This window comes from Alosa alosa, chromosome 7 (genome assembly GCF_017589495.1).
Source record: "Alosa alosa isolate M-15738 ecotype Scorff River chromosome 7, AALO_Geno_1.1, whole genome shotgun sequence".
Classification (NCBI taxonomy): domain Eukaryota; kingdom Metazoa; phylum Chordata; class Actinopteri; order Clupeiformes; family Clupeidae; genus Alosa; species Alosa alosa.
In genome coordinates, this window is record NC_063195.1 from 22,009,538 (window position 1) to 22,037,510 (window position 27,973).

The window sequence follows — 27,973 nt, forward strand, 5'->3', positions numbered from 1 at the left end:
TACGCCTTTACACCAGCCCAAGGTGGCATACATACATGTATTCATGTGAGCGTTTTCAGTCACAAAATCCATAGGATAGAGGAACAAACATTAATTAGATGAGAGCACAGTTAATGAGAGATCCGTGTGTGAACAAAAATGTGTGAACAAAAATGTCTCGGCTCCGACACTAAAAGTAAAAATGTTATCTACCTATCCAACACTTCCCAGTCTACTGTGCCCGTTTATGGAAGGGCATACTCAACTGAACTGCACACGCAACTGATTAAATGAAAAGACATTTAATGAGTTTCATGAATCACGCAGTGTTGACTATAATGTTGGACACACACACACACACACACACTTTGCGCTCAATCAAAATCACTCGCATGATTTGATACACGGCAGTGTCCGATTAAAAATCAGCACCTTGGACAGCGACAACCTTTTGTGTGCGCGTGGGCTGCAGCTACAGCTCATTCTGCGTAGCTACTAGACAAACGTAACTCTGCCCCTCGGCGTCCAATCACTGAGTTGAAGTCAGGCTTGGCGTGTGGTAAAGGGAGCACACTGCTTTAGGCTATTCACTATATAGCCGAACTTAAATGACGTTGAAACTATCCCCTACTGAAGTTTATCACCAAGGATTCTCACTTGCCGATGGACCTTAATGGTCGGTGTGTTGTCCCGCTTCCACAACGTGGATTACAAAGACTAGCGTTATCCCCTGTGGTCAAGAAACAAGGAGCCAGTGTGGTATTTTTAGATGGGATTTAATCTAGAGTAGAAGGACGAGAGTTCCCTTGTGCTCCAAGCACAAGTGCCTAAGCAAAACCCTTGAACTGGTACTCTGTCCAAGACTCGAGGGGCTTAGAAATTCATTCATGACGGCGGACCATATAAAGAGCGTGAAATAAAGTAGCTATCAACGCACCAGCGAAGATGTCCATAAGGATTCCACCACAAGTGGTTGACATTCCATGGAGGAATAACAACTTCAGCCTTATGAGCAGGGATCCCCCGTTGTCGGATCAAGGAGAGACCATCATCGGCGTCTACCTGTTGATTCTGGGTGAGTAGCCTATGCACTTCAATTCGGGCACAGCTGGGAAGTGTTGGATAGTAGATAACATTTTTACTTTTAGTGTCGGAGAGCAGAGGCATTTTTGTTACAATTCCTCCATAGTTTGTTTTGCGATTATGTGACATAATGAATATGCTGAACTTGCTTTGCATTTGAGACATGTCTGCCAACATTTCGCACATGCACTCCGTTCTCTGCCGGTCTGTGAATTGAATATCTTATCTTTTTTCCTCACAAGTAGTCAGAAGTCAGTAAGCTACTAATCAAGTTGTCTATTTATATTTGAAGCTCGTTATAAAAAAAAGTGTGTTTACCTTCACGTTCACTTTTCTGGTTGCCGTATTATTACTTGCGTTGGAAAGCTAGCTAAACGCATTGTCTGGATTAGGTCCAAGCACAGATCAGGCGCTATAAGTAGTCTAGAACACGATGGGAAGATGGGAAGCAGCTCTCGCCCAGTCGGGTCCTGTCTAAGCCACTGAACTAGCATGCCAGGTCAAGATGGAGGTCAGCCAAACGGAATATCTTTGGCGAGGTATATACTGTATCATTTCATGAACCGAGGCCGATATGATTGGGGAAAGTGTCCATTCACAAACGCAAGGTCCGTATGCTTCAGAGTGAAGAGATATTCTTTTTTTTATTCCTCCGTTGATTTGGAGCATTTTTCAGATTTTCTCAAAACCACTCGTTTAACATCCACGCCATTTACATTTTACATTTATTAAATTTAGCAGAGACTTTTTTTTTAATCCAAAGTGACTTACATATGTCAATTATATTACAAAGGATTACATTGTCCCCTGATCAATTTGGGGTTAAGTGCCTTGCTCAAGGGCACAACGGTATTGGGAATTTAACCCACAACTTTTCAGGCTGAGTCATATGCAAAAGTGTTGATCTGTTGTCATAAGTGATCTGTCAAATATATGTGTGCCCTTTCTATTGCACTTGATGAATACACACTTCACAAAGAGAAACGTTAGTAATCAATTCTCTAAGCTTGGAGGTATCATCAACTTTCAATGGTCAAGTACATAGGTACAAATACATAGGAGAGACGAGTAAACAGATCTATAATTTTGTCCACTTTTGTTTTTATTGTAAGTATTGTAGTACTGTAGACAAACCTGACTCTATCATGACAAGCTACACTACACTGTCAACCCAATCAATCAAACCAAATCGAGATATAACTGAAAAATAAAACTAATATCTAATATTTTTTTCCTAACTCAGCAATTTAACTGTCAGTGTTACCTAGATTCCCATGGTCCCTTGCAACAACATTAAATCATCAAACAAAAAGCATTTTCAATCGTTTTTATATGCTTTTTGCTAATGCTAATTGCACTAAAATACCAATGTAGTTAGGGAAATGTATCTTTAGGTTCTGCTGTATGGTTTATTTCCACCATTGGTAGTAGATCACACTAGTAACACTCAGTCAACCAGTGCTTTTGACAGTATTGGCTGCAAATTGGCTGCTAAAATATTGATGCAATGTTGGACATGGGTTGTAGCCTACCTTGATAGTAAACTTTCACTTGTGCTGGTGAGTAATTTATTGTCCTTAATGTAGTCTTACCATTGTTCAGCATTGTTATTGTTTTTATATTATTGATTGAATGAACATTATTGTTTATTATTGCTTTTATCCTTATTATAGTCTGACCAACATTTTAATCTGTTCCCTGTTAAATTTAAATATTATATTGTTTTGTATTTGTATGTTGCTTTGGACAAAAGCGTCTGCCAAATCTCAAATCTCTCATTGCCCAACTGTGTTGTACATGTCATCCCTGTTAATGGCAGTTGCCCATTGTTCAGTTGTGAGAAATGCAACATATGTTTGCAAAATGCTCCATAATGAAATTTATGCAACTGATATTATTCACTGAGAGTCACCAGTTACTGGTACTCAAATCCAATATTTAAGTTAGTTTAAGCTTAAATTGATTGGGTAAATAAACATATATATTTTAGTTTTCTCAAATATTTTGAGTTAGTTTCCCTGTTTGACGGTTTACAGTATAAGGTCAGGTTGAAGATGAACAGGATTCCGCAGGTTAGATACCAGTGTGCTAAAGCCGAGCGCATTTCAGCATGAGGGGGCGTTTTACCTGCAAGAGACTAGAGAGTCTTGCCAAAGTTAAGTCTCCAGCAATGTGCAAACTGCGGAAATGCCTGCCTTCCATCTTTCTCTTGGATGGCTGACTGATCCAAACTGTGTTAGGGTGGCTCACCTCAACGAGACTACTAACTGAGGCCAGCAATCAGCAAAATTTCACTAAAACGAGGAGTAATTTGCTCTCTTTTGGTGTGCGGAGTCTATTATGTTCTTGATTAGGTCGGACAGGGGAGTGTCCGTCAAACACTTACAGGCATATTAAAGCTTCCGGAGATAATTTGCAGAATTAAAACTTTTTTGTTTAAGATTTCTCAGAGAGTCCTTACATTTCAACTAAATTAGGAATGATTGGCTCCCAGGGTAGGGGTAAAAGACTTAATCTCACTTGTAATCAGCGTCTAGTATAGTCTAGAGTAAAACATAGTTTTTTTAAGTTTTGTAAAAGGCATAATGTCCCATTGGCTTGGAATTATGAGATTCTATCTGAATTCAGGTATTCATATATCACTTATTCTGTGACAACTTCTTAACATTATGCAAGGTGTTTATTTAAGTTGTATGCATTTTTGTACTTTATATCTAAAGAGTCTTCAGGTTTACAATGTACAGTAAGGTCACTCGCTATGGAATTAAAAAAGGTTACAGTTTTCCTCAGTGACTTTGGTGCATTTCTCGAATCATAATATACATCTACACAACAGTCAGTGCATTTCTCAAAATAATTGCTGAACTGCATGGTGGATAACCTGCAAAAGCGCGTATATACAGTATTCAGCAGGGAACCAGTATAGTTCATGTTGACCAGCATGACATTAGCCATTGAAAATTCACAAAACAGCAGACGTGCACAAAATCAGTTCCATGGATGTACTAAAGCATTGCTATTTGGTCAAAATGGGGAGAAACTGCTTCAATGATGTGCACAAGTGATAAGATGATATGGAGTTTGAACAAACAGTTTTGAAAATGACCATTCTGATCTGAGAAATGTGCCAAAGCAACTGAGAAAAAACTGCAATATCTCAGAACTACTCAGACTGCAGACAGTACAGGGGACAATAAAGCAAGACAGGCCAACACTAAAAGCCTGACATTCAACTTGTTTTAATTGCTCAAGATAACCACTATATTTAGAAATACCAAACAAGGTAAAATATAGCACGATGATTGTGTTAAGTAATGAGAAATTGAGAGAGAGAAAAAACACAATTTGAAAACAAGAGGGCTACAACCAAAAGGTCCTGTCTCTTCCATGATGCCTTTGCTAGCCGCTGTCATGCCATTCTTTGAGCTGGGGGCGGGGGGGGCAGATAAGTGGCTGCATGAGTCATATCCATTTAGACATCTCGCCCACCTCTGACTTTGAGGGCTTGAATGGGGAGATGGATCCTACTTTCTGCTCCGAGCGTGTCTGATTTCAGAGCTTCAACTGCTATTTCTCAACTTTACTTACAAAAAAAAAAAGAGAAAGAAAAACGCTCCAGGTTACCACTAAACGGTGAATGAGAGCACGCTTTCTTGATTTAGTGTAGATAGCCTAGAAATCTAGACGCGCCCCTAGCGGCAGCTGCCAGGGCTAGTCTAGCAACTCTCCGTTGGCTTGTGAGCTCCAGAAATCGAAACTTAATCAGGGCATTGAAATCGTGTATAGAGTCGTTTGGTGGGCTTAACATAATGATTGATGGCAGAGTTGCAACGGTTTGGCTTGAATTCCCTGCTACTTGAAAACAAATATCCAATTGCGTCCTATTGCGTGCAGAGGGAATTTGAAAGACAACTGATTATCCCGCCCCTCGGACTGAGCACTGCGAACGGTGAGTGCCCAGACCCTACATTTTAATGTGGGTCTGGCTCGCCAGGCTAGCCGAACAACAAAAGCACAGAGGAATCCAATCATCTAAAGAGTGTGGCCTCAAAGTTGATGTCAATCAAGAGAATATATGAATGATCTAGTTTGAATACCACCGGTGGCAGGAATGTCCTGCAGAAATAAACAAAGTATTGACAAAATAATGCACCATTCCACAAGAAACTGCACACAAAACACACAAAAAAGTTGGATAGTAACGCAATCAAGCTAAATAGCAAACTGTAATATCCAATTTTAAAACAACAAAATAGCAGGAGCTCTGGGTTTAAGTGGTAGGCTAGATTTCCTGAATAGGCTACGCATCATCTTAATCAAATGTTTCTTGTTTCTTGGTGTTGCGCAGAGCCTTTCTCCTTACGCATTACCACTAATCAACATAATTGTTTCTAAATGTATACATGACTTTGTGACCACCTTTGTTACCACATGACTCATCTGACTGCACGCTGTAAAATACAAATAGAGTCTATGTTGGGTGCAAATAGGCCAATGCTTTTCACATACACTAGCATACACTATGCTTTTATTAGTACGAATGAGAGGCTGCATCCAAACATGGTGCTATTTTTACCCTTCCCTTGACTTTGGTCTCTTTGTGAACTACTGTATAAGGGTCCAGGCCATTCTTATGGCATCTTGTTGTACTTGAGCCATTTGGATTTTGTACTGTCGTCTGTGTACATGTCCTGTACTGTGTGACTGCATATTCTGAGCCTCACACTAAACCAAATTCCAGGTGATGTTTCATTGTACTGGCAATACATCATTGACTGGACTTGATTTATACATCCCATGTGTGTTGTTTTAGACCTAAATGGTTAGTGCCTGCTAATTCCCCCTCTCCCTCTCTTTCTTTTTTTCTCTCGCTCTCAGCCAGCCGTGGCCTACTAGTTAAGGCTTCGGACTTGGAACCGGAGGGTTGCCGGTTCGAACCCTGACCAGTAGGAACGGCTGAAGTGCCCTTGAGCAAGGCGCCTAACCCCTCACTGCTCCCCGAGCGCCACTGTTGTTGCAGGCAGCTCTCTGCGTCGGGATTAGTGTGTGCTTCACCTCACTGTGTGTTCACTGTGTGCTGAGTGTGTTTCACTAATTCACGGATTTGGAAAAATGCAGAGACCAAATTTCCCTCACGGGGATCAAAAGAGTATATATACTTATACTCTCTCTCTCCCTCTTTCTTCTCTCTCTCTCTCCTCATCTCTAGGCTGGCTCTCATGGTTTGGCAACAGTGTGGTCATCTTCGTCCTGTTCCGCCAGCGCTACAGCCTCCAGCCCACCGACTACCTCACCCTCAACCTGGCCATCTCGGACGCCAGCATCTCCGTCTTCGGCTACTCCCGCGGCATCATCGAGATCTTCAACGTCTTCCAGGACGGCGGCTTCCTCATCACCTCCGTGTGGACGTGCCAGGTAGTTATGGGAGACCGATTTGCGCCGGGATTGAAATGGGATACGGAAAACCTTTAGGAGGATGACAGGCTCAGAGTTGGGTGCATTTCTGAGAGAGAGAGAGAGAGAGAGAGAGAGAGAGAGAGATAAATAAATGGGGAAAGGGGAAATTCAAGGTCTCGGTAGCATACAGACATCACACACAACATGCACTAACAGCAGAAAAAATAATAAAAGTATATAATATAAAAAGACAACTAAGCAATAAGGACAGTAAAAGATAAAGAATATACTAAAATACAAATTATACTAAATCTAAATCAAGTCTAAAACAGTATCCACATAGTGTGCTTAGTGGTGATTAAGCATGAGGCGCTTGCAATGACTGAGGCAGGGACTGAGCCTGTGATTCTCTGTGCATAGTAAGGTAAGGTGCTCTGTGAGAGTGAGTGTCATGGTGATGATGGTGCAAATGAGTAAGTCCAACAGTGCAACAGTTCAAGTCTAGAGAGAGAGAAAGAGAGAGAGAGAGAGAGAGAGAGAGAAAGAGAGAGAGAGAAAAAAAACCCACAAATAATTATGTTATGGTGGGTGCTACATCAAAAGCTAAACTGTCTCAGTTGAGGGCACCCAGACACGATAGACACCAAAAGGAATCAGCATCTTGTAGCCATTAAAATCATCTTGCTTGTTTGTGAGCAGCACTGGCTCCCTGCCTACCTGGAATAAGATGTGGTGGACATGTAGCGGCTTTAGTGGAACAGTTTCAAAACTCTGTGCATTTCTGTGTGGAGCAGAACATTAGGCCCCCCATGTAGAAAAACTGCCTGGCCTCATAAAAAGTCTCTAGTACAAGTTTACTTTTTAAAGACTTCTGCTTTTACATCCTTCGTAGGTCCTACCTGGTCTTATCTACAAAAAAAGCCTTCTTTTAAGTCAGGAAAAAAGCTTACCAAGTCTTGGGCAGAAGCCCAATACGTTTTGCATGATATTTATTTATGGGTTTCCTGCAGGAACAAGCGTGGTTTCATTTCCTTGAAATGTAATTTCCCTTCAAGCTCACACACACAGTAATCGCTTTCAGATATGTCCTCCGCACCATATGCAGATGTTTGTCAAACGGATGTCTGACATTAAACACCAACTCACATGAACAGAATCTCTGCATGTTCTTCCCTTCGTTCAGACATGCACTCATTTACATTATGTCCATCGGAAATACTAGGAGGGGAGCCGGGGGGATGTTGTTCAGATATATACGGCCCAAGCGCTTGATATCTGCAGAACATGCGGACTAACACCTATGTCTGAAAGCAGCTGGTGTCACCTGTCAGGCAGACTGAGCTGAACCACACAGCCATGTGTTTGGGGAATGAGAGAAAAAGAGAGATATATAGAGAGAAAGAAAGAATAAGAGAAAGAGAGAGAAGAAGAAAGAGAGAAAAAAAGGGATATAGAGGGAAAGAGAAAAAGAGAGAGAGAGATAGAGAGATAGATAGATAGATAGATAGATAGACAGATAGATAGATAGAAAGAGAGAATATATATATATATATATATATATAAAGGGAAAGAGATAATAAGACACATCTCTCTGTAAAGATCTCTCAACTACTCATTTACACGCTCAGTAACTTATTCAGCTGGGCTGAATGACCACTGATACCTGTTCAGCCATGAAAGGACATGCGTGTGAAGAAAAAGTCAAAGGTGGAGAGGAAGGGAAACGGGGGGACTGGATGGAGGGAGTGCAGGTAGCTCTCCTCTCTCCGGAGGACCAGGGCTCGGAGAAATGAGACGCTCTCCGCCAGTTGGCCGATTCTCTCATTCCTCATGTTAGGGAGAGAGAGAGAGAGAGAAAGAGAGAGAGAGAGAGGGAGAGATCGGGAAGGAGACTGAGAGAGACAGAGAGAGAGAGAGAAAGAGAGAGGGAGAGATGGAGAAGGAGACAGAGAGAGATAAATGAGAAAAGCACCCCTCTTTTCTATCTACTTTAGCCTTATTTTTCATGCATGGAAGTTACAGAACCAGAGGACCTGACACCTGATACTAAAGATCCATCTTCCTTCCATTTACATGTTGACAAAGGTGAACACACAGACATATAAATAGAGTTTTGCAAATGCACATACTGTACATACGGTACATACACATACATACACGTACATACACCCACACAAATGCACATACTGTACATACGGTACATACACATACATACACGTACATACACCCACACAAATGCACATACTGTACATACGGTACATACACATACATACACGTACATACACCCACACAAATGCACATACTGTACATACGGTACATACACATACATACACGTACATACACCCACACAAATGCACACACCTACACATACAGTCGTCGTCTTGGAAACAGGACAGACAGACGGGACTGGAAGACAAAGGCAGATGAATACACGATAGACAGATAGACGTAGAGACGGTCAGACAGGTGAACAGGTGAGGTCAGGTGTCAGGATGTTGGCTGCAGAAAGAGCACGGTCACAGAGATGCAGATAGAGAGAGAGAGGGAGAGAGAGAGGGAGAGAGAGAGGGAGAGAGAGAGAGGGAGAGGGAGGGAGAGAGAGGGAGAAGGAGAGAGAGAGGGAGAGAGAGAGAGAGAGATAGGGAGAGAGAGGGAGAGGGGAGAGAGAGAGAGAGAGAGAGAGAGGAGAGAGAGAGGAGAGGGGAGAGAGAGAGAGGGAGAGGGAGAGAGAGAGGGAAATACTGTAGATGCACTGTACAGTATGAATAGGCTGACCATCAACCGTAAAATACTGATAACCCAATAACTGAAGGATGGACGAACCTACAGACAAAAGTTTAGAAAAATATAGATATATAGATATAGATAAATATATATATATATATATATATATATATATATATATATATATATATATATATATATATATATATATATATATATATATAAAAGATCTACATTCACTGTTGGTGAAGCCGCCTATTTTGCCTTATACCATCTACTGTCTAAAGTTGCCCAGTCACCCAAGAAAAAAGAAAAAGAAGGTAATTAATTAATTAGTAAGTAAGTAATTAGAGAAAGAGAGAGAGAGAGAGAGAGAGATAAAGAGAAAGGGAGAAAGAGAGAGAGAGAAAGAGAGACAGAAGAGGTGTGATTTTTTGGTTCACGTGACAATGGAATATGGAACACAAAGAGGAGAAGACACGCTTATGACAAGTTTATAAAGTGATGCTGCTGGCAAGTTTGAGAAAGAGGTGTGATGTTTTGGTTCACGTGACAAGGTAGAACAACAAAGGGGAGAGGACAAGTTTATGACAACTTTACAAAAGGCGGGAAGTGCTGTTGGCATGTTTGAGATAGGAGGTGTGATGTTTTGGTTCACATGACAGTGACACTAACATAACACAAGGAAGGTAAAAGACTCGTTTATAAAGGCAGGGAGGTGGGTGTTGTTGGAGTGTCCTGGACAATCCTCAGGAGACAGGGGGCCAGCAAGAGCTAATAATGAGCTGTAACGATGGCAGTGTGTCTGGACGTGTGAATGAGACGGGGTGTTCATGGACTCACAACAGGAATAAGTGGTAGTCAGACAGACAGGCCATCAGTCCGACAAACAAAGACTCTGTCGGTTGGTGAGACAGTCAAATATACAGATGGACAGACACACAGACAGAAAGAAAGACAGACAGACATATTGCCAGATAGATAGATAGATAGATAGATCGATAAATAGATTGATAAATAGATAGACAGATAGATAGATAGATAGATAGAAAGATAGATAGATAGATAGATAGATAGATAGATAGATAAATATATAGATAGAAAGATAGATAGATAGATAGATAGATAGATAGATAGATAGATAGATAGATAGATAGATAGACAGACAGATGACATGAGGGACAAAGTCAAGACAGTGAGAGACTGAGAAACTGAGAGGCAGAGAGATCAAACTAGAGAAAGAGAGAATGGGAGGAAGTGAAAGAGACAAGGAGGACTTACAGACAGATTAAGGCAGAAAGAGAGGGACATGGAGTGTGAAGGACAGAGAAAGAGAGAGAGAGAGAGAGAGAGAGAGAGAGAAAAGGTGAGTGAGCACATGGCAAGCCAACTGTGTCTGCCAGCCGGCATCTCCGTAAATCCTGTCTGTGACCTTCTACTGGTCAGAGCGAGAGTGATCTCCACTCCGACCTCTGATGAAACTCACAGATGGTACCTGTCACTACAAAAGCCCTCCTGGACAGTGCCTCTCACACTCTCTCTCACACACACACACACACACACACACACAGTGAAGGAGAAAGTTGTGTGACGGAGGCGGGAGATTGAGCGCCTTGGCATGGTCATGGTCAGGGTCTCTGAGAGTGGAGAACGCAGTCTATCCATCCAATTGGTTTAACAGGAACACGATGACATATTGGGTCCAGTGATATAATGGTACTGAAATAGGGTGACCACTGGCAGGACTTTAAAAAAGGATATTTGGTCACAAAAGGAGGACAAAAGGACAAAAAGAACAACATGCACCAGATTTCTTTGGTGTTAGTGTGTGTGTCCATGTTTTTTTTTTGTTCAACTTTAGATTTTTTTCCCTTCTGGTGACTCACACAGATCCAGCTGTCTAGATCTAGAAGTAATCTCCTTAAGTTTGTTGTTTTTAAGGTACTGTTCCAACACACACACACACACACACACCCTTCAGCTCTACCAATATTATGTCCATCTGTGTACCCTCAGAATGTTCTAAAGATCCGATCTTACATTCCCTGCTAAATCACTTTTGTCCAATGAAACATTTTTTCATGCCATGCCTGACCTCTGACCCCTGGTCATTGCTCTGCCCTATGTTGGTCAGGTGGACGGTTTCTGCACACTGCTCTTTGGCCTGGGGAGCATCAACACCCTCACCGTCATCAGCATCACTAGATACATCAAAGGATGCCACCCAAGTAAAGGTAAACAACAACAACATCAACACCCTCACCGTCATCAGCATCACTAGATACATCAAAGGATGCCACCCAAGTAAAGGTAAACAACAACAACAACAACACCATCATATTATATAATATCTAACAATAAGGAGGGAAGGAGAGAGGGAGAGAGAGAGATCCTTGTGTCTTCATGCATGGAAATACTGTAGCACACAAAAAGTAATGTCTTAAAAGGAACTTACAGAATCTTACCCTTATGATTCATACTTTTACTGTACATAAACAGTACAGAGGACACACAGACACATAAATAAATCAACAAAAACATTTTTAGCAGCAAACAACCTTTGAGTGAGAGATTTATGATTCGACTCAAAACCTTAAATAGGATTGTAAATAATGTAGGCTACCACATCAGACAGCCTAATCTAATGTGTGTGTGTGTGTGTGTGTGTGTGTGTGTGTGTGTGTGTTAGTGAATGAGTGAGTGAAAAGAAAAGAGAGAAATAGAGAGAGAGAGTCTAATTTTCTTTTGAAACATTTATCACAGATATGACATTCATTCTGTTTGCCTTCTAAATAATATTACTTCTGTTGTCCCTGGAAGAATAATATACAAGTAATATATAGCTGTCAGGGCTGATTCAAGGTCAATATCCCTAACTGGAAAAAAATATGGACAAAACCATCCCCCTTAAAAATCTATCATAAACAATCATTTTGGACTAATGATAATTACTGTATGTGTTAATTACCGGCCACTCATTAACTGACTGATAGACTAATTACCACCCCCTTCAGAATGCTTCTAACAAATAGACCACTGATAATTTGTGAGGTTAGAGTATTGGTGAGTTAGGAACTGGTTAAAGTGCCCGTACCACATTTGGGTCCAAGTGCTCATGGGGACCCAGGTTTGAGTCCAGCCCGGGTCATTTCCCGATTCCCCCCATCTCTCTCTCTCTCTCTCTCTCTCTCTCTCTCTCTCTCTCTCTCTCTCTTCTGTCTCCCACTTGGTTCCTGTCCTTCTTTTCACTGTCCTATCACAATAGACCTACAAAAAGCTGCCATCTTTGAGATCTGGTATCTTGCCATTTTTGCTATGGGAAAATAACATGGCGATTCTGAATTATCGCAACTGTTAAACTATCGCGGGGACGAATAAGTCTGAAAATGCAGACGTTTTGCTCACACTTTTGTCCTCTGCCTTCAAGTGGGCACTGTGATCTTCGGTAGCCTACTGTAAGGATCTATATGTTCTACATATACACTCTATGATTTAAACCCTCTGTCTCCCCTCAATGTTTGTCGGTCATTAGTTGTCTTGTGTAGTGGTATACATACGTTTTTTTTCAGTTCACATTAAAGATTATTGTTATTCTAAGATTGCCTTGCCTTGCCTTGCCTTGCCCTTGCCTTGCCTTGCCATACCTTGCCCTGCATTTGGGTCCAGCTCTCCCCTTGCAATCGTGACAGGTACGTTAAGACGGCAAACTTAGATTTATGCTACCCCAGAGCTAACTTGCAACGCAACTTGCCACAGGTAGTTAGCTTCAATTAACACCCGGATGTCCGTATATGGGCAAAGATGGCAGTTTTGGTTCTTTTTTGTAGGCGAACTTCAGAGGTCTATAAAGGCAAAAGAGTCCCCAAAATATAATTAAAAAATATTTATATTTATATTTGTATATATTAATATTTGTGAGTTGAGAGTTTTTGTGATTGAAGAGTGTCATGGTTGTCTGTGTCTCCTTTCCGTCCCCTCTGCAGCGCACTGTATCACCAACACCACCGTCGCCATGGCTGTGATGTTCATCTGGATGGGCTCCTGCTTCTGGTCGGCAGCGCCCCTACTGGGCTGGGGGAGCTACACAGGTGAGTGGGGGACCAGGGGACTAGAACGGTTCCATGGGGTTCCAGTGGCTCTAGGAGAACAAAATGTAGTGGAAGTGTAGTGAAGTGGGAGAGCACACAGTGTTTGAGATGCACTAAGCGTTGTAGTCAGAATTTAGCATTCTGTATACTTTTGAGCATGTAGTCACTATTTAGCATTCTGTATACTTTTGAGCGTGTAGTCACTAATCACTATTTAGCATTCTGTATATTTTTGAGCATGGAGTTTGACAGTGAAAATGCTGTGAATACTGTAAGATAAAAAGCTTTGTAGATTTGAAGTTGGACTATTCTCCAATTATGTCTTATGATATATATTTTAAAGGAAGCCTAACATAACACAGTATGTTATGGAACATAACAGTGTATACTACAAATCACTGTGACGTTGCATCACAAGGTCTCACGTTGCACATCGTGATTCACATCGCAGAGGAATAATCAAAACCTTCACACAGCAACAGTAAAAAAACAACATAACAATAAACAATAACAAAAAATAAACAATACCACATCCCATCAATCATGATCTATTCCTCCTGTGCCTTGTGAATGAGAGTAATGCGTTAGAAGCCAGAAGAGCGCCAGCATACCTCATCATCATCATTTCCCCCCTGTGGTGCCATGAGATGAGCCTGTGAGGCGTGATGCTCTAACCAGCTGGGTCATTACTCACTGGGCTCTACAGATGCCCAGCCCAGCCCAGCCCAGCCGGGTCCAGAGAGCGGTGTCTTACTCAGACTGCAACCGGAAGAGATCAGTCATCAAGATAATTGTGTTGTTGCCTTTGTCGTCACTGATTCACAGCAGTAGGCTAATAGCAGGTCATCTCTCTGACCACGGCACCGGTGTCATCGTGGTGGAGAGAATAACATGGGTCTTTATGATAGCTTCACCAGGGCTTCTCATGGACAGTGCCTGAGCAGCTAGAGATGGAGAACTGAAACAGAACAGGGTTCCAAAGATATCTGGTTTGGCATCTTATTTTGTGACAACAGGGTTGCTTTGATATGTTGAAGGGACACCAGGCAAGCCTGATGCTTTTTTTCTCTACGAAACTCCCCCTAGCATCTGTACAGTACGTGTCGATACTTGTGCGAGCCCTCGCTCGGTCTGAAGCTCTTTTCCGCCGGCTCTGCCATTATACACACGTTTGCAACAATCGCTAGCGTTTCGTTAGCCTGCCTCTGTGCTGGGGATGCAGGATGTAAACTGATCCTGCTTCTCGCGATGTCTGAGACTTTGTGAGACTGCAGGTCGCTGGGTACGATACACTGAACTTGCAAACGGGATATTCTTCCTACAGGCAGTAGGGGCAGATGAGAGAGTCTTCATTCGCCCTGTAAAGAGTCATTTAACCATATAATGACTTACGAAGATGATTAATTAACACGAAAATGTTGCCTGGTGTCCCTTTAAATAATATTGTTTGACACCTGTAATTAACATGACAACTACAATCTATCAATGTTCTATTCTAATGCTGTTCTTTAATAGTCCACTTACTACATGCACTAGCCCAGGCCTACTCTATATATTGATGTAAGGGATGATGTATAGAACACCGGTCATTATCAGGAAAATAAATCCCGACAGGGCGAACCGGACGGTTCTTTCTTGCAGGACAGAGGGGTCTTGCTTCTCCCTGAAGGGACTTATTTTCCTGATAATGACCGGCGTTCTTTACATTATCCCGCTTATTATACGGCTACTTGCCAAAAAGAAAAAATAAACTCCACGATATGGCTCTTTACATTTATTTGTTACAGTTTCGCCGTGGCTTTTGCTGAGAAACAAATAGTTTGCAACACACGCTAAACTTGAATCAAACATTATTTAGAACACAGCTGATCAACCGTCTGCTTTTCACTTTTGAATGAAGCAAGAAGTGACCGGACTACTTGGCGGAGAACTACTTGATACTACTTGATATGAAAGACGTAAATGAGAAGCACAAAATGTGTTGCCATTGACAAAGGTCATGTTTCAGAGGTCATTAGGCCTACATGGTGCATATTTGACAATAGAACGTTGGGAAATCTCAATGGAGCATTCTACTAGCATTGTAAAGAGCCTTACATGGGCAGCCGTGGCCTACTGGTTAGCACTTTGGACCTGTAACCGGAGGGTTGCCGGTTCGAACCCCGACCAGTAGGCAAGGCTGAAGTGCCCTTGAGCAAGGCACCTAACCCCTCACTGCTCCCCGAGCGTCGCTGTTGATGCTGGCAGCTCACTGCGCCGGGATTAGTGTGTGCTTCACCTCACTGTCTGTTCACTGTGTGCTGAGTGTGTTTCACTAATTCACGGATTGGGATAAATGCAGAGACCAAATTTCCCTCATGGGATCAAAAGAGTATATATACTTACATATATACTGTATATATATACTATACTATGCTATAAGGAAATGCAGTTCTACCTCTAAATTGCTGCTATTCCAACCTCTCCTCCAGACCGAGGCTACGGGACGTGTGAGGTGGATTGGGCCAAAGCCAACTACTCCACCATCCACAAGTCCTACATCATCACCATCCTCATCTTCTGCTTCTTCATCCCCGTCATGATCATGCTCTTTTCCTACGTGTCCATCATTAAGACGGTCAAGCGCGGAAACGCCATGGCCTCCGAGGGCGACATCACCGACCGCCAGCGCAAGATCGAGAGGGACGTCACCATCGTGAGTGGCCTACCTCCTACTTCCTACCTCACAATCGTAGCCTACATCTGTGTTGTTTTTTTTGCCTCATGTTACTCCTGTATGATTAGCATATTTTAGCAATAGCATTGTAGCAGCATTAAGTCAGGCAGGAAGAGACCTGACAACTGACAAACCAACTGACACCTTAAAATAGAATACAAACTCCCCTTTGGTTGATGGTAAAATATTGCTAGAGAATGTCTGCATGAACCCCAAACAGCTCTTCAGGCCCCCTCCCAAAAAAACTGTAATAAAAAATGAGATGATGCCACCATATTGTCCAGTCAGTGGCACTCCAACTCCAGGCTTGCGCCTTTAAAAAAAATGGTGAAATAAAACAGACCATTGCCTCCAAGTGTAATAATCATAGCTAACTCTATCCACTCTCACTTTCGCACGCATGCAAGCACGCACGCACGCACGCACGCACGCACGCACGCACACACGCACACACACACACACACTCTCAGTCTCTCTCTCTTTTACACTTAACCTCACACTGCTGTGACCGGGCTATGAATGATAGCCAAAATGCTAATGTGTGCTAATGGATTTTCTGAGTGTCTTTAGGGAATAGAGGTTTTACATTGTAGTGGACTCAGCCATGAGGAACTTTTTGAGAATAACACTATGAGGTGACAGAACTGAAGAAGGGCAGCATAGCCCTGGGGGCAATAACAGTTGAGCTAAATCTATTTTATTAGCCCCAAGGGGGGTGCTGGAGGCTAAAGAAGTGGAGGAATATAAAGAGGCGGATTGCCACCATTATTGCATTTGCTGTGAGTCATGGCACTGTAAACCATTCTAACTGCCACTTAAAGGTTGTGACTCTCTCTCTCTCTCTCTCTTTCTTTCTCTCTCTCTCTCTCTCTCTCTCTCTCTCATGATCTCTTTCAACACCCCCCCCTCCTCCACAAACTTCCCTTCAAGTCCAGTCAAGTCACTTTTATTTATATAGCACATTTAAAAACAACAGGAGTTGACCCAAAGTGCTTTACATGGCAATGAGAGGTTAGGCAACAGTTGAAACATAAAAAGGTGCCCAGGGATACACAGGTCTGACTAAGAAAATATATAAAAGTAAAAGGAAAATAATATTACATGAGTACAATTAAGAAGTAGTACATTAGAAAAAAAATAAAAATAAATAATAGTAGTAGTAATAATAATAAGATCAGTAGAATAGATAAGTTAAAAAATATAATATAAAAATAAGAACATAAAATAAATGGAGTAAAACAGGTAAAATAGAGTAAGCAGGATATATAAATTAGGATAAATAAATAACTAAAAGTAAGTGGTAGATAAAAATAAGTAAAAAGGTAGAGGGACACACACGCAAGACACAGGGGGCAGAAATTAAAGGTTGTTAAAAGCAAGAGAGGAAAGGTGCGTTTTTAAATTAGACTTAAAACTAGCAAGGGTAGTCGAGGACTTAATGTGGGGTGGGAGGGGATTCCATAAGTTTGGACCAGCCACAGAGAAGGCCCGTCACCTTTTTGTTTTGAGGCGTGTGCGGGGGACAGTTAAGAGTTGTCTTGAAGATGACCGGGTCGACCTAGTGGTAGAGTGTGGAGAAAGGATTTCAGCAATGTAGGGGGGTGCTAGGCCATTAAGAGCTTTAAAAACAAAAAGTAAAATCTTAAAATCAATTCTAAATTTAACAGGAAGCCAGTGCAGCTGAGGACTGGTGTGATGTGCTCTCTCTTTTTAGTACCAGTAAGCAATCTGGCTGCTGCATTCTGGACCATCTGTAATTTGTGAATGTTAGATTGGGTCAGTCCTGTGTATAAAATATTGCAATAATCGAGTCTGGAGGTAATAAAAGCATGTATAAGGGTTTCAAGGTCGTTTTGTGATAAAAAGGACTTGAGATTAGCTATGACTCTGAGTTGATAAAAGCCACACAAAAGCCACTTTTCTCTAAATCTTCACAATCTCCATGACTATCTTCACCTCTTTAATCCTTTCATCTTTCTCTCTATATAACCAATTTGTTTACTATTCTCTTTTCTTCCTCTTCCTCCACGACTCTGTACTCTTTTCATCTCTCCATCATCTAATGCACCCCCGTCTTCATCCTCTCACTTCTCCATACCTGACCCTCACCTGCCCCCCCCATACATCCACCTGCCCCCCCGTCTTCATCCTCTCACTTCTCCATACCTGACCCTCACCTGCCCCCATACACGTCCCTTTTCTGTCAATATCCACCTCTCCAACCTCTCTTGTCCCTTTCTCTCATTCAATCCATTTACTGTCTTTGTTCCTCTCTGTAACTCTTGCTCTTCCTCCACTATTCATGTCTTCATTCCATCTCTCCATAATATATCTCTCTGTAATACCTGACCCTTGTGTTCACCCCCCCCCCCCTTGCCTCTGTTGCCTGGGCAACCGTCGCAGGTCTCCATCGTGATCTGCACGGCGTTCATCCTGGCGTGGTCGCCGTACGCCGTGGTCTCCATGTGGTCGGCGTGGGGCTTCCACGTGCCGAGCCTGACCAGCATCTTCACGCGCCTCTTCGCCAAGTCGGCCAGCTTCTACAACCCGCTCATCTACTTCGGCCTGAGCGCCAAGTTCCGCAAGGACGTGGCCATTCTACTGCCCTGTGCCGGCGAGAGCAAGGACACGGTCAAGCTCAAGCGCTTCAAGAACCTCAAGGGGAAGCAGGAGGGCGGAGGAGGGGGACAGCACCGGCGGAGGGAGCAGGGGGAGAGGGGGGGTGCCAGACCGCCCGCCCAGAAGAAGGACGAGAAGGGCGAGTCGCCGTACCTGACGCCCAGCCCGGACTCGGGGGTCGGGAGCACGCCCAGGACCCCGCCGCAAGCCGTGGAGGACCCGCCCGTGTTCGTCATCGACTTCCCACACTCGGAGTCGCCCGGGTACGAGATAGACAGACTGTAAAAGCGTACGTACCTACTTACGCCTTGAGGTCAAAGGAGGTTTTGATAGGGAGGTGGAATATGTGGTGTTTTAGTTGTCAAAAAATTGGCATATTGTTTACCTATTTCTTTCCTTCCCCTGAAATTTATATTAAAGGGACACCAGGCAAGCCTGATGCTTTTTCTCTATGAAACTCCCCCTCGCTCGGTCTGAAGCTCTTTTCCTTTTCTTTGCGTCTTCTGTCAAGGGTTTTCGCTGCTTCTTCGCCGGCTCTGCCATTATACACACGTTTGCAACAATCTCTAGCATTTCGTTAGCCTGCCTCTGTGCTGTAACTGATTCTGCTTCGTCGGGCGGTAGGATACACCGAACTTGCAAGTGGGATATTCTTCCTACAGGCAGTAGGGGCGGGCGAGAGAGCCTTCATTCGCCCCGTAATGAGTCATTTAACTATATACCGACTTACGAAGATGATTAATTAACACGAAAACGTTGCCTGGTGTCCCTTTAAAACATGAAGATTTAACACATGGGAAGAAAAACACTTGTCACTGTTCCCTCAAAAACATAGAACATCTAGAATCATTTCCATTTTTGACAATGAAAGCTACGTATCCTTAAGTTAAAGTGTTTTGTTTTAATTGTGGTTAATTATTTTATGTGATACATATTTTACATGTATTTCACAATATATATTGTATTATTGAAAGTGATTACCTAATAGCCGTAGGTTGAAAAAAAAAGAACATTATTTTTGTAAAGCAAAAAAAAGTGTATGTTTATATACCGCTCCCCTTTTCTATGTGACTCAGTTTCAGGCTGTAAATCTTTTCTATGTGGTTGTAAATAACATCTTTGCAGACTGTGTGCTGTATATCGCCAGTGTTGAGTGAGGAGAATAAATCTGCCTCGGTCTCTATTCTGCTTCCTCTCTTCTCTGTTCCCAGTAGCCATGCTGCTCACGTAATGTGGTTATGATCACATAATGTGGTTGTGAAATGTTGATAATAATAATAATAATATATTAGTGTATCTGTTGCATGACTGTGTAACTCACACTATGTAGTTCTTTTAAAAATTTGTTTTAAAAATTTGGATTATCTTTTCAGAAAGGCCTGACCAGGGACTGGGCCTGCAACACACAACATAAAAGCCATATTTGTTATTTGATAAATCATAAATACATAAAATAATCAATAAATGCTAAATAATAATAAGTAATAAGTTGATCGAGTAGGATTGTGACCCAATTAGTGTTTTTTTTTACAAACTGGGTACAATTTTCATGCTAAATGGCGTTGAATAAGGGACATATATCAAATTTTCCATGGCTTTAAACCACCTATACACCCATGACTCTGTAAATGGGAATCAAACCACGTAGTTCGGACCAAGGCAGACGCTATTTCAGCCAACTGACCTGTTCTCTGAGGAGCACACATGGGAAGCGTGTAATTAGATCTACTGTTGTGCTCAAACGTAAACAACCTTTTGACGGAATCAATGGCAGCTCTTTTAAACAAACAATCCAGACTTCTCATTGGTGGTCCCAGTCAGTTACAGCCAGTAACTTTGGACCTGATCATCCACTACAGGCTTCCTGGCTACAGGCCATTTGGTTGTTGGTATAATGACAGCATTTTTTTTTCTTTCACTTAAAGGTAAACTATGCAGTATTGGCAATTTCCTTACTGTTTTCGTTTTTTGCTTATTTTTCAGCTTGCTCTGTCATGACGAATGTCTGAGAAACTCCATCACTACCTTTTTCTAGCCGGTGCCTGGCGTGTATGTGTATTTGAATGCAGTAAAGCAATTCGTTACACTCGTTATACTTCCTGACACTGAGGCCGCCGGCCCTACCGCCCACAGTTGCAAGGGTGGTTTTCCGCTCACAGGCTTAGGGGAAGCGAGACGGCCACCATTCAACCCGAAAAAAGTCATGTAACCATTCCAATGACTCTGAAGCTGGTAAATTAAGGTAAATTAAGCTAAAAAACTTGCATATTAAGCTAAAAACCTGCATAGTGTGCCTTTAAAGAGAGAGTCCACCATTCTGGTGGAAGGTTGTTGATACTTGTTGATCACTGATACTAAACAACCAATCAAATTCCACCCCTCCCTTTGGTGCTCCTGAATCAAGGTGTTGATTGGTCGCATGTGGTTCCATCTAAGCCACTACATAGGGACAGTATGAAGAAGTAGTAGTTAGTAAGTTAATTCAGAGTAAGTGGTAAAGCTCCTACAACAAGAGCCCTATGGCATTGTTTTGTTAGGCGAATGAAGCCATACAGCTCTTCTATTAGGAGGTTTACCACTTACTCTGAGTTAACTTACCCAGTTTTGTCACTAAACCACGTACTTGGAATACCCCCCAGAGTGCAAGCACAAAGAAACAGATGACAAGAGGAATTGAGAGGAACAGTTTGCTTTTGTGGACCTCACCTTTAATGTCCTCAAACAGACAGTGTTCCCTATATTACATCAGCTAGGCTCATGTCTTGTACCTGGCGATGCCTACAAGGACAAACTCATAGTTTAGGAGCTAACTGCCCTGGTAATGGGCTCAGAAGCCTAAGAGGGCAAACACAGTGACAGAATGTAAAGTAGCACCGAGCTACGAGGACCTTTGAGAACATAACGCTCAAGGGCAACGAGGACTGAAGGCCCCCCACCCCCACCACTCAAGGGCAATGAGGGCTGAAGCTCTGCTGTTGACCCCCCCACTCCGATGATGTATTACAGTCTAGACCGTTTGAGCATAAAAGATAAGCAATGCAAATACATCTTACTAAAGAGTGAAAAACACCTTTTTTTTTTATTATCACCGAAAGGCACACTGAATTTGAATGATGATAATGCATAAAACATAAGCTTAACTATAAACCACCTGACATTAAGCCATTAAGCCATAACAACAGTCATCTGAGGCTCATCAACTATATGAGTGCTAATCCATGCCTTATAGAAAGCATAGTATTATACCGCCCAATCTTAACCACTCATTGACTGTGATAAACCCGCACAGGCTTTAGAAATAGGACACACACGCAGAACCTTGGCCCTCGGGTGCTGGCTAACAGGAGCGGCATTAGCGCCTCACGCTCCAGGTCAATCAGAGATATGACCGCGGGATTGAGCCTGAAGGCCACAGGGCTGATCCACTTGGGAGTCGGTTTCCAGACAGCACCTTATTAGTGTGGTCTGGGGTGTACTGACCAACAAGACTTGGCCCTGGCGTGGCACAGAGTCGCTTGTGATCTACTGTAGGAGACGTCACTGAGGAGGTCTATGTCACACAAGATGTGTAAATTGGAGCTAAGGAGTGTTGTAACGTGTGTGTGTGTGTGTGTGTGTGTGATGCTTGAAAGGCATTTAGTGAACATGAAGAAATTGTCCAATAATGTTGCTGCTCCTATTAAGAGTACTGTACGTGTTTCCTTCTATTTTAATAGTTCTATGGTCAAAAATACCTTCTATGTGAGTAGCTCTATGGTCAAACATGCCTTCTATTTTAATAGCTCTATGGACAAAAATGCTGTCTATTTGAATAGCTTCATGGTAAAAAATGCCATCTATTTGAATAGCTCTATGGTCAAAAATGCAAATTAAATGAAGTTGCATGCACAAAACTAAGTGATGCCTTCAGGCTGTGGGGTTCTAAATATGACAGAGAAAAAACATGTGGCTTTTCTATAATACCCGTTACTGTACAAGCTTTCGATTATGCTCAAGGTATCACAAGTAAAAACATTAAAAAAAAACTTCAACTCAGATATTATCTCCATTTATTGTTGTAGTCATTACCAGTCCTAAAGGCCCAACTCATGCAAGGCCTATTCGGTCACCTTTCTATGCTGTGAATGTAGCTGAAGTAGACTTTGGAAAACTGGTTTCTTAAGAGCATGAGATATGAAGATCTAGGCTGTGTGTGTGTGTGTGTGTGCTCCCTCCACCCACACAGAAACACCAGCATAAGTGAGTCTTTTGCTGTAGGTCGTGGCGGCCATTTCGTGAAAGTGTATCACGTGTTATCCTCTCTGGTTCTTTGGCCTCCTTTCATGACAGAAGCGTCTTCCGATTCGAGGGTTACGGCTGCAGTCACCGTCGCAGGCCAAATTACATAGCTTTCACAGAATTGAACACATGCAGTAACACAGACAGGTCTATCAGTACAGGGGACCTTATGAGGCTTCCACTTCGGTAGCAGTCAGTCTCTACACGTGCAATTATTACATGCGCATAATTAATTCTAAAGACACAGGGCATGTTCGGAGGTAAAACTTAGAGTCTGCTGCATTCGGAATCAGGAAATATTAATTTGCGGTTCTAACTAGGTGGTAAAACGAGTGGGTGTGATTAGGTCTGTAAAAGGAGAAAGTCTTACCCGTCTGATGATATATTATCATATTTTGTTTACCTTGAGGATTTGCTTGTTCACTTTATGTTAATTTAGGAAGAATTTCAAACCGGGATGTGCGAGTGGTTTTATGTGGATGTGAGGTGACTTTGACCGACCCGACGGCCTGAGTAAATCCTGTGAAATAAAATATTTTCTACCGTTAGTCCTCTAAAAGAAAGAAAAGAAATGTCCATTTTGGACATTTAAGAGGAGAAGCCAGGGGTACTTGGAGAAATCTGGTTGATGATCGATGCGTGATTAAATATTTGATTCTAGCGGCACCCCGTGGTCACAATTTGTTACTACCATGACAGTCACACAACACGACAGGACAGTTCTATGGCATATTTCACTACACAACTTACAGTGAACTTGATATGGATGTGTAAACATAACCATAGAAATAGATTATACAGACACATAGCCTACTATATATATATATTATAATAATAATACTACTAATAATAATATTAAGCACATATCAACAAATGGGAAATCAGCATTGGTGTGTTTGACAAAATAGTCTGAGAACCCTCCCGTCACAAACAGAGCAGACAGCATCGCTGAAATACAACAGGTTCTTTTATTGTTGTTATCGATAAATGTCACTCTCCCGTCTCAGAAAAAAGAGCATGATACATAATGATGAAAAAGAAGACACTATAATAACAATTATTATTACAATAAAATATGTACACAAAAAAAATCTTTTTTTTTGACCCAACTTGACATGGTCTCCCTGAACTTTCTTACACGACCATGAATTACAAAAAAGCATACTGACCTTCCCTTTAGATGCGTATCTGGTCTACACCAGATGTTTGTTAGTTGTTTAACTGATTCCTTAATTGAATTGTTATTTGTACACAAACCGGTCTGTATATATGTCTGTAGTGCTTGCATGCAACACCACCAGTCAAAACTTCCAAAGTGACTGTAGAGAGAGACCCTCTTTGCTCTTGTGTGTGTATGCGCATATACATATATATATATATATATATATATATATAAAAAACACACACACACATATCAGTTGCTTTCCCTCGATAACAATAATCTGAACTCCACTCATCAGTAGGCCTACCACTTCTGTGCATCACTTCAAAACGTCTGTAAGCAATAAACACACTTGGTTAAAAAGACTCGGTCAATAACATTGAACTGTATCTACTATCAGAGCAAAGCACGTCGCCACTCCTGTCGTTTACACTTCCCCTTTCTGACCAGCAGAGGGAGCTATCATCCCAAGTGTTAATAAGTAACAAGAGGTCACTGAAACTTGCATGTTTTTAATCACTACGAGCGCAACATTATAGTGAACTAAACTGACTCCATCACACGTCAAATAATAATAAAAATATATAGTCACGATTCAATGTACATCGTTTTCTGAAGTTATAAATAGATGTTTCTGTTGAACTATACATATTCTATTTGATAGCCTATTTCACGTTCTTGACTGGAAATTACTACCACAACCCAATCAAAAAAATCATGTGAAAATGACTTCTTATTGTAGTTTACACAAGCATACACTTTTAAAGTCAGTTATTTCACTTTGCCTTGAACTTGTAGTGTATAGAGGCTTCAAAACCACACATTTCAAGATCACTGAATTTGGTAGACAGCCATTGATTTTTTCCCTTCATGCTGATGTATCAGCATAGTTAAGAGCCTTGAGTATGAAAAACAAAAAAGAAAATCAACTTTTTCTCTTTTTTTACAGAACTGTAACTGGAAAAGATATTCTAGCAAAAAAAAAAAAAAAAAAAAAAAAAAAAATTGATACAAAATGCCTTTGTACGTCTGACATCCAGATTTTGTTTCCAAAACTGCTGACCGTCAAACAAAATCTGGAGGAAAACCGAACAAGACAAATAAAAGTGAGTGGAGTGAATTTTTGACAGCCATATTAAGTAAGTTCGATCGCTCAGCCTAACTCACCGCGAAGGCATTCCATAAGACGAGTCTTGATAAGACAGCACTCCATCTTTGGAGTGAGTAGTTATAGGCTTTAAAGAGGACTGACACCTCGTTTTCAAGTAAAATCACAGAAACAAAAACATCAACACAAATAAAAACAATCACAACCCAATTATAGTTATTAGAAAATATATATAATTTTCAAAATAATTATTTCATATAGAACATATAGAAACGTAATCATTCCCTTTTAGTCAAGGGCATACGTTTGTTCTTCTTTATGAGTGCACCTCTTAAGTGCAACGGATTCTAAGAGTTAAGACCAAAAAAAATAAAACGAAAGGACATCAAGACATCTTATCCTCCAAAAGACCTCCTTCTCTGGAGACAGCAGACCGTAACGTAAATGTCAGCAAAGAAGCGTTGAATCAAAGGAAATAATTCAGCAGCTTGAAGCTTTGAGCGGGCGCTGTTGACTGGTTAAACAACTCAATGTGGTTTTTTTTGGCTGAAATAGCTAAAGTAGAGAAATGTACATAAACGCATAGTGCAGAAAACATCCTTCAAAATGCAATAAGCATCTAACAAACAGAAAAAAAAAATCCTGCATAACTTGAAAAGAAAATTAAAGGCAGTTCATCCAAATCAAGGGTTGAACTAGAACTGTGCGTGAGCGATGGCATTTTTGTTGAACAAGCTGCTTTTAGCAAAGTAGAGGTCAATCGGGAGTATCTGACTGGTTAGGTAGGAGAAGATCGGTCAAACCGCTTAACAACTGCCTTTTGTAAAGTCATGTATGTCATGCACATGCTCTCTTTTGACGGCATCTCACACATTTAAATGCAATTGTGGAAAAACATCTGCAGATGACACGGAGAAGACAGAGGTTTTGTGTTTTGTTTTTTTGTTAAATATCCACATCGAGATTTATGTTTAGCTGTCAATCATCGTCATATGCAAATTGAATTTAAGCATGTGGAAATATTTGAAGTAGCCTTCCGAAAATAATAATAATAATACAATTTAAATAAAAAAGACATTTCTATACGCCCACCAATGAACTCATGGGACATAGCTGTGATGCAAAGGCACGTAAGTCATAAAACATCACACAAATAGCCCCACCACCGCCAAATCACCTCCAGCACCGCCAAATCACCACCATCCCAAACAGATCCGACTGGGTGCGGTAGATGTTAGGGTCTGAGAGTATCAAAGATCTCCAAGATTCCATGGTGTTGGTAGTATGGAAAACTATAGAATCTATAGCAACAAAGTAACAAACAAACAAACTAACATACAAACAGGAAGTGGGCAACCTGGGACTCATCATGAGGTGGAGAAGTTGTTAAGACAATGCCAGTCTGGCCTCAACTGCCACCGCTGGGTGGAGAAGAAGGGGTGTGAGGAGAGAAACAGGAGGAGGTGTGTATGTGTGTGTGTGTGTGCAGGAGTGTCCACAAGTTTGCTTATCATGTATTCTGTCCCAGAACACCTTCTGTGTGTGTGTGTGTGAGAGAGAGAGTGTGAGAGAGAGAGAGAAAGAGAGAGAGAGAAAGATAGAGAGAGAGTGTGAGAGAGAGAGAGAGAGAGAGAGAGAGAGAGAGAGAGAAAGATCAGACACACACACACATCCATCGTCAGAGCCTGGAGTCCATGCATGAGGGTGTTGAGTCTGAGGAGGGTCTCTGCTGATTTGAGGAGGAGGAAGAGTTCAGAATCCATTGAGCCAGCCAGGCCTGCCTGGATGAGGTGTGTGTGTGTGTGTGTGTGTGTGTGTGTGTGTGTGTGTGTGTGTGTGTGTGTGTGTGTGTGTGTGTGTGTGTGTGTGTGTGTGTGTGTTTCAGATGAAACTCAAACACGAAAGGACATGGAGTGTAAAAAGGCATCAATGCCAGTGTGTATGTGTGTGTGTGTGTGTGTGTGTAAGTAGATGCCTGTGTGTATGTATGTGTGTGTGTAGATGCCTGCCTGTGCGTGTGTATGTGTGTGTGTGTGTGTGTGTGTGTGTGTGTGTGCGGTGGACACGTGAACGTGTCTAAAGCTGCGCGTCCCACTCCATTCCATTCCAGAAAGCAGCTCACTTCAGTCCGTCTTGTCTGACCGCTGAGCCAGTCCTCCACCTCGTTCCCTGGAGCCGCCCAGCAGCCTGTCCTCAGCAGGTCGGTAGGGGTGTGTGTGTGTGTGTGTGTGTGTGTGTGTGTGTGTGTGTGGTCATACGAAGACTTTGGCGAGAGCGTCAGCCCCTGCGCTCCCGATGAAGCACTTGGTGGGATGGAACGCCACGGCGTGGATGGACTCCTCCTCCTTCTTGCGGTGTGCGGTGAATTCCTGGATGCATGTCTTGCTGTCCATGTTCCACAGGCGCACTGAGCAGTCGTGACCTTTTGGGGGACAACAAAGCATTTTTTTTTTTTTAAATTGCATTTTTTTTTACAATTTATTGATTGTAGATACCAAAGAGCATAGCGCCCCCTAGAGTGTAGCGCTGTAGATACCAAAGAGCACAGAACCCCCTAGAGTGTAGCGCTGTTTATACCAAAGAGCACAGCACCCCCTAGAGTGTAGCGCTGTAGATACCAAAGAGCACAGCACCACCTAGAGCATAGCGTGTAGCGCTGTAGATACCAAAGAGCATAGCGCCCCCTCAGTGAGCGGTCTCCGGAACCTCCTTACAAACTAACAAACAGTGTTGGAGACGGAGGCTCCCACAATAGATCTGCACTCGATTGCTCTTAAATAGCGACTAGCTGTTTTTGTCTGTGAAAGAGCAAAATTGTC

General features: G+C 42.0%; 2 protein-coding genes across 2 annotated transcripts in view; one reads left to right on the top strand and one right to left on the bottom strand.

Moving 5' to 3' along the window:
• Window positions 1-725: 725 nt before the first annotated feature.
• Window positions 726-19,140, top strand: opn6a (opsin 6, group member a). The gene is made up of 6 exons (XM_048247173.1): window positions 726-1,054; window positions 6,272-6,477; window positions 11,318-11,417; window positions 13,167-13,271; window positions 15,743-15,966; window positions 18,391-19,140. The coding sequence occupies exons 1-6, from the start codon at window positions 925-927 to the stop codon at window positions 18,889-18,891; spliced, it is 1,266 nt and encodes a 421-aa protein (XP_048103130.1). The 5' UTR covers window positions 726-924; the 3' UTR covers window positions 18,892-19,140.
• A 4,693-nt stretch (window positions 19,141-23,833) lies between these two features.
• The window catches only part of strn (striatin, calmodulin binding protein), a 59,290-nt gene continuing 55,150 nt past the window's right edge, over window positions 23,834-27,973 (bottom strand). The window contains 1 exon segment of the mRNA XM_048249005.1: window positions 23,834-27,576. Within this exon segment, the coding sequence (XP_048104962.1) occupies window positions 27,407-27,576 (170 nt within the window). The 3' untranslated portion in view covers window positions 23,834-27,406.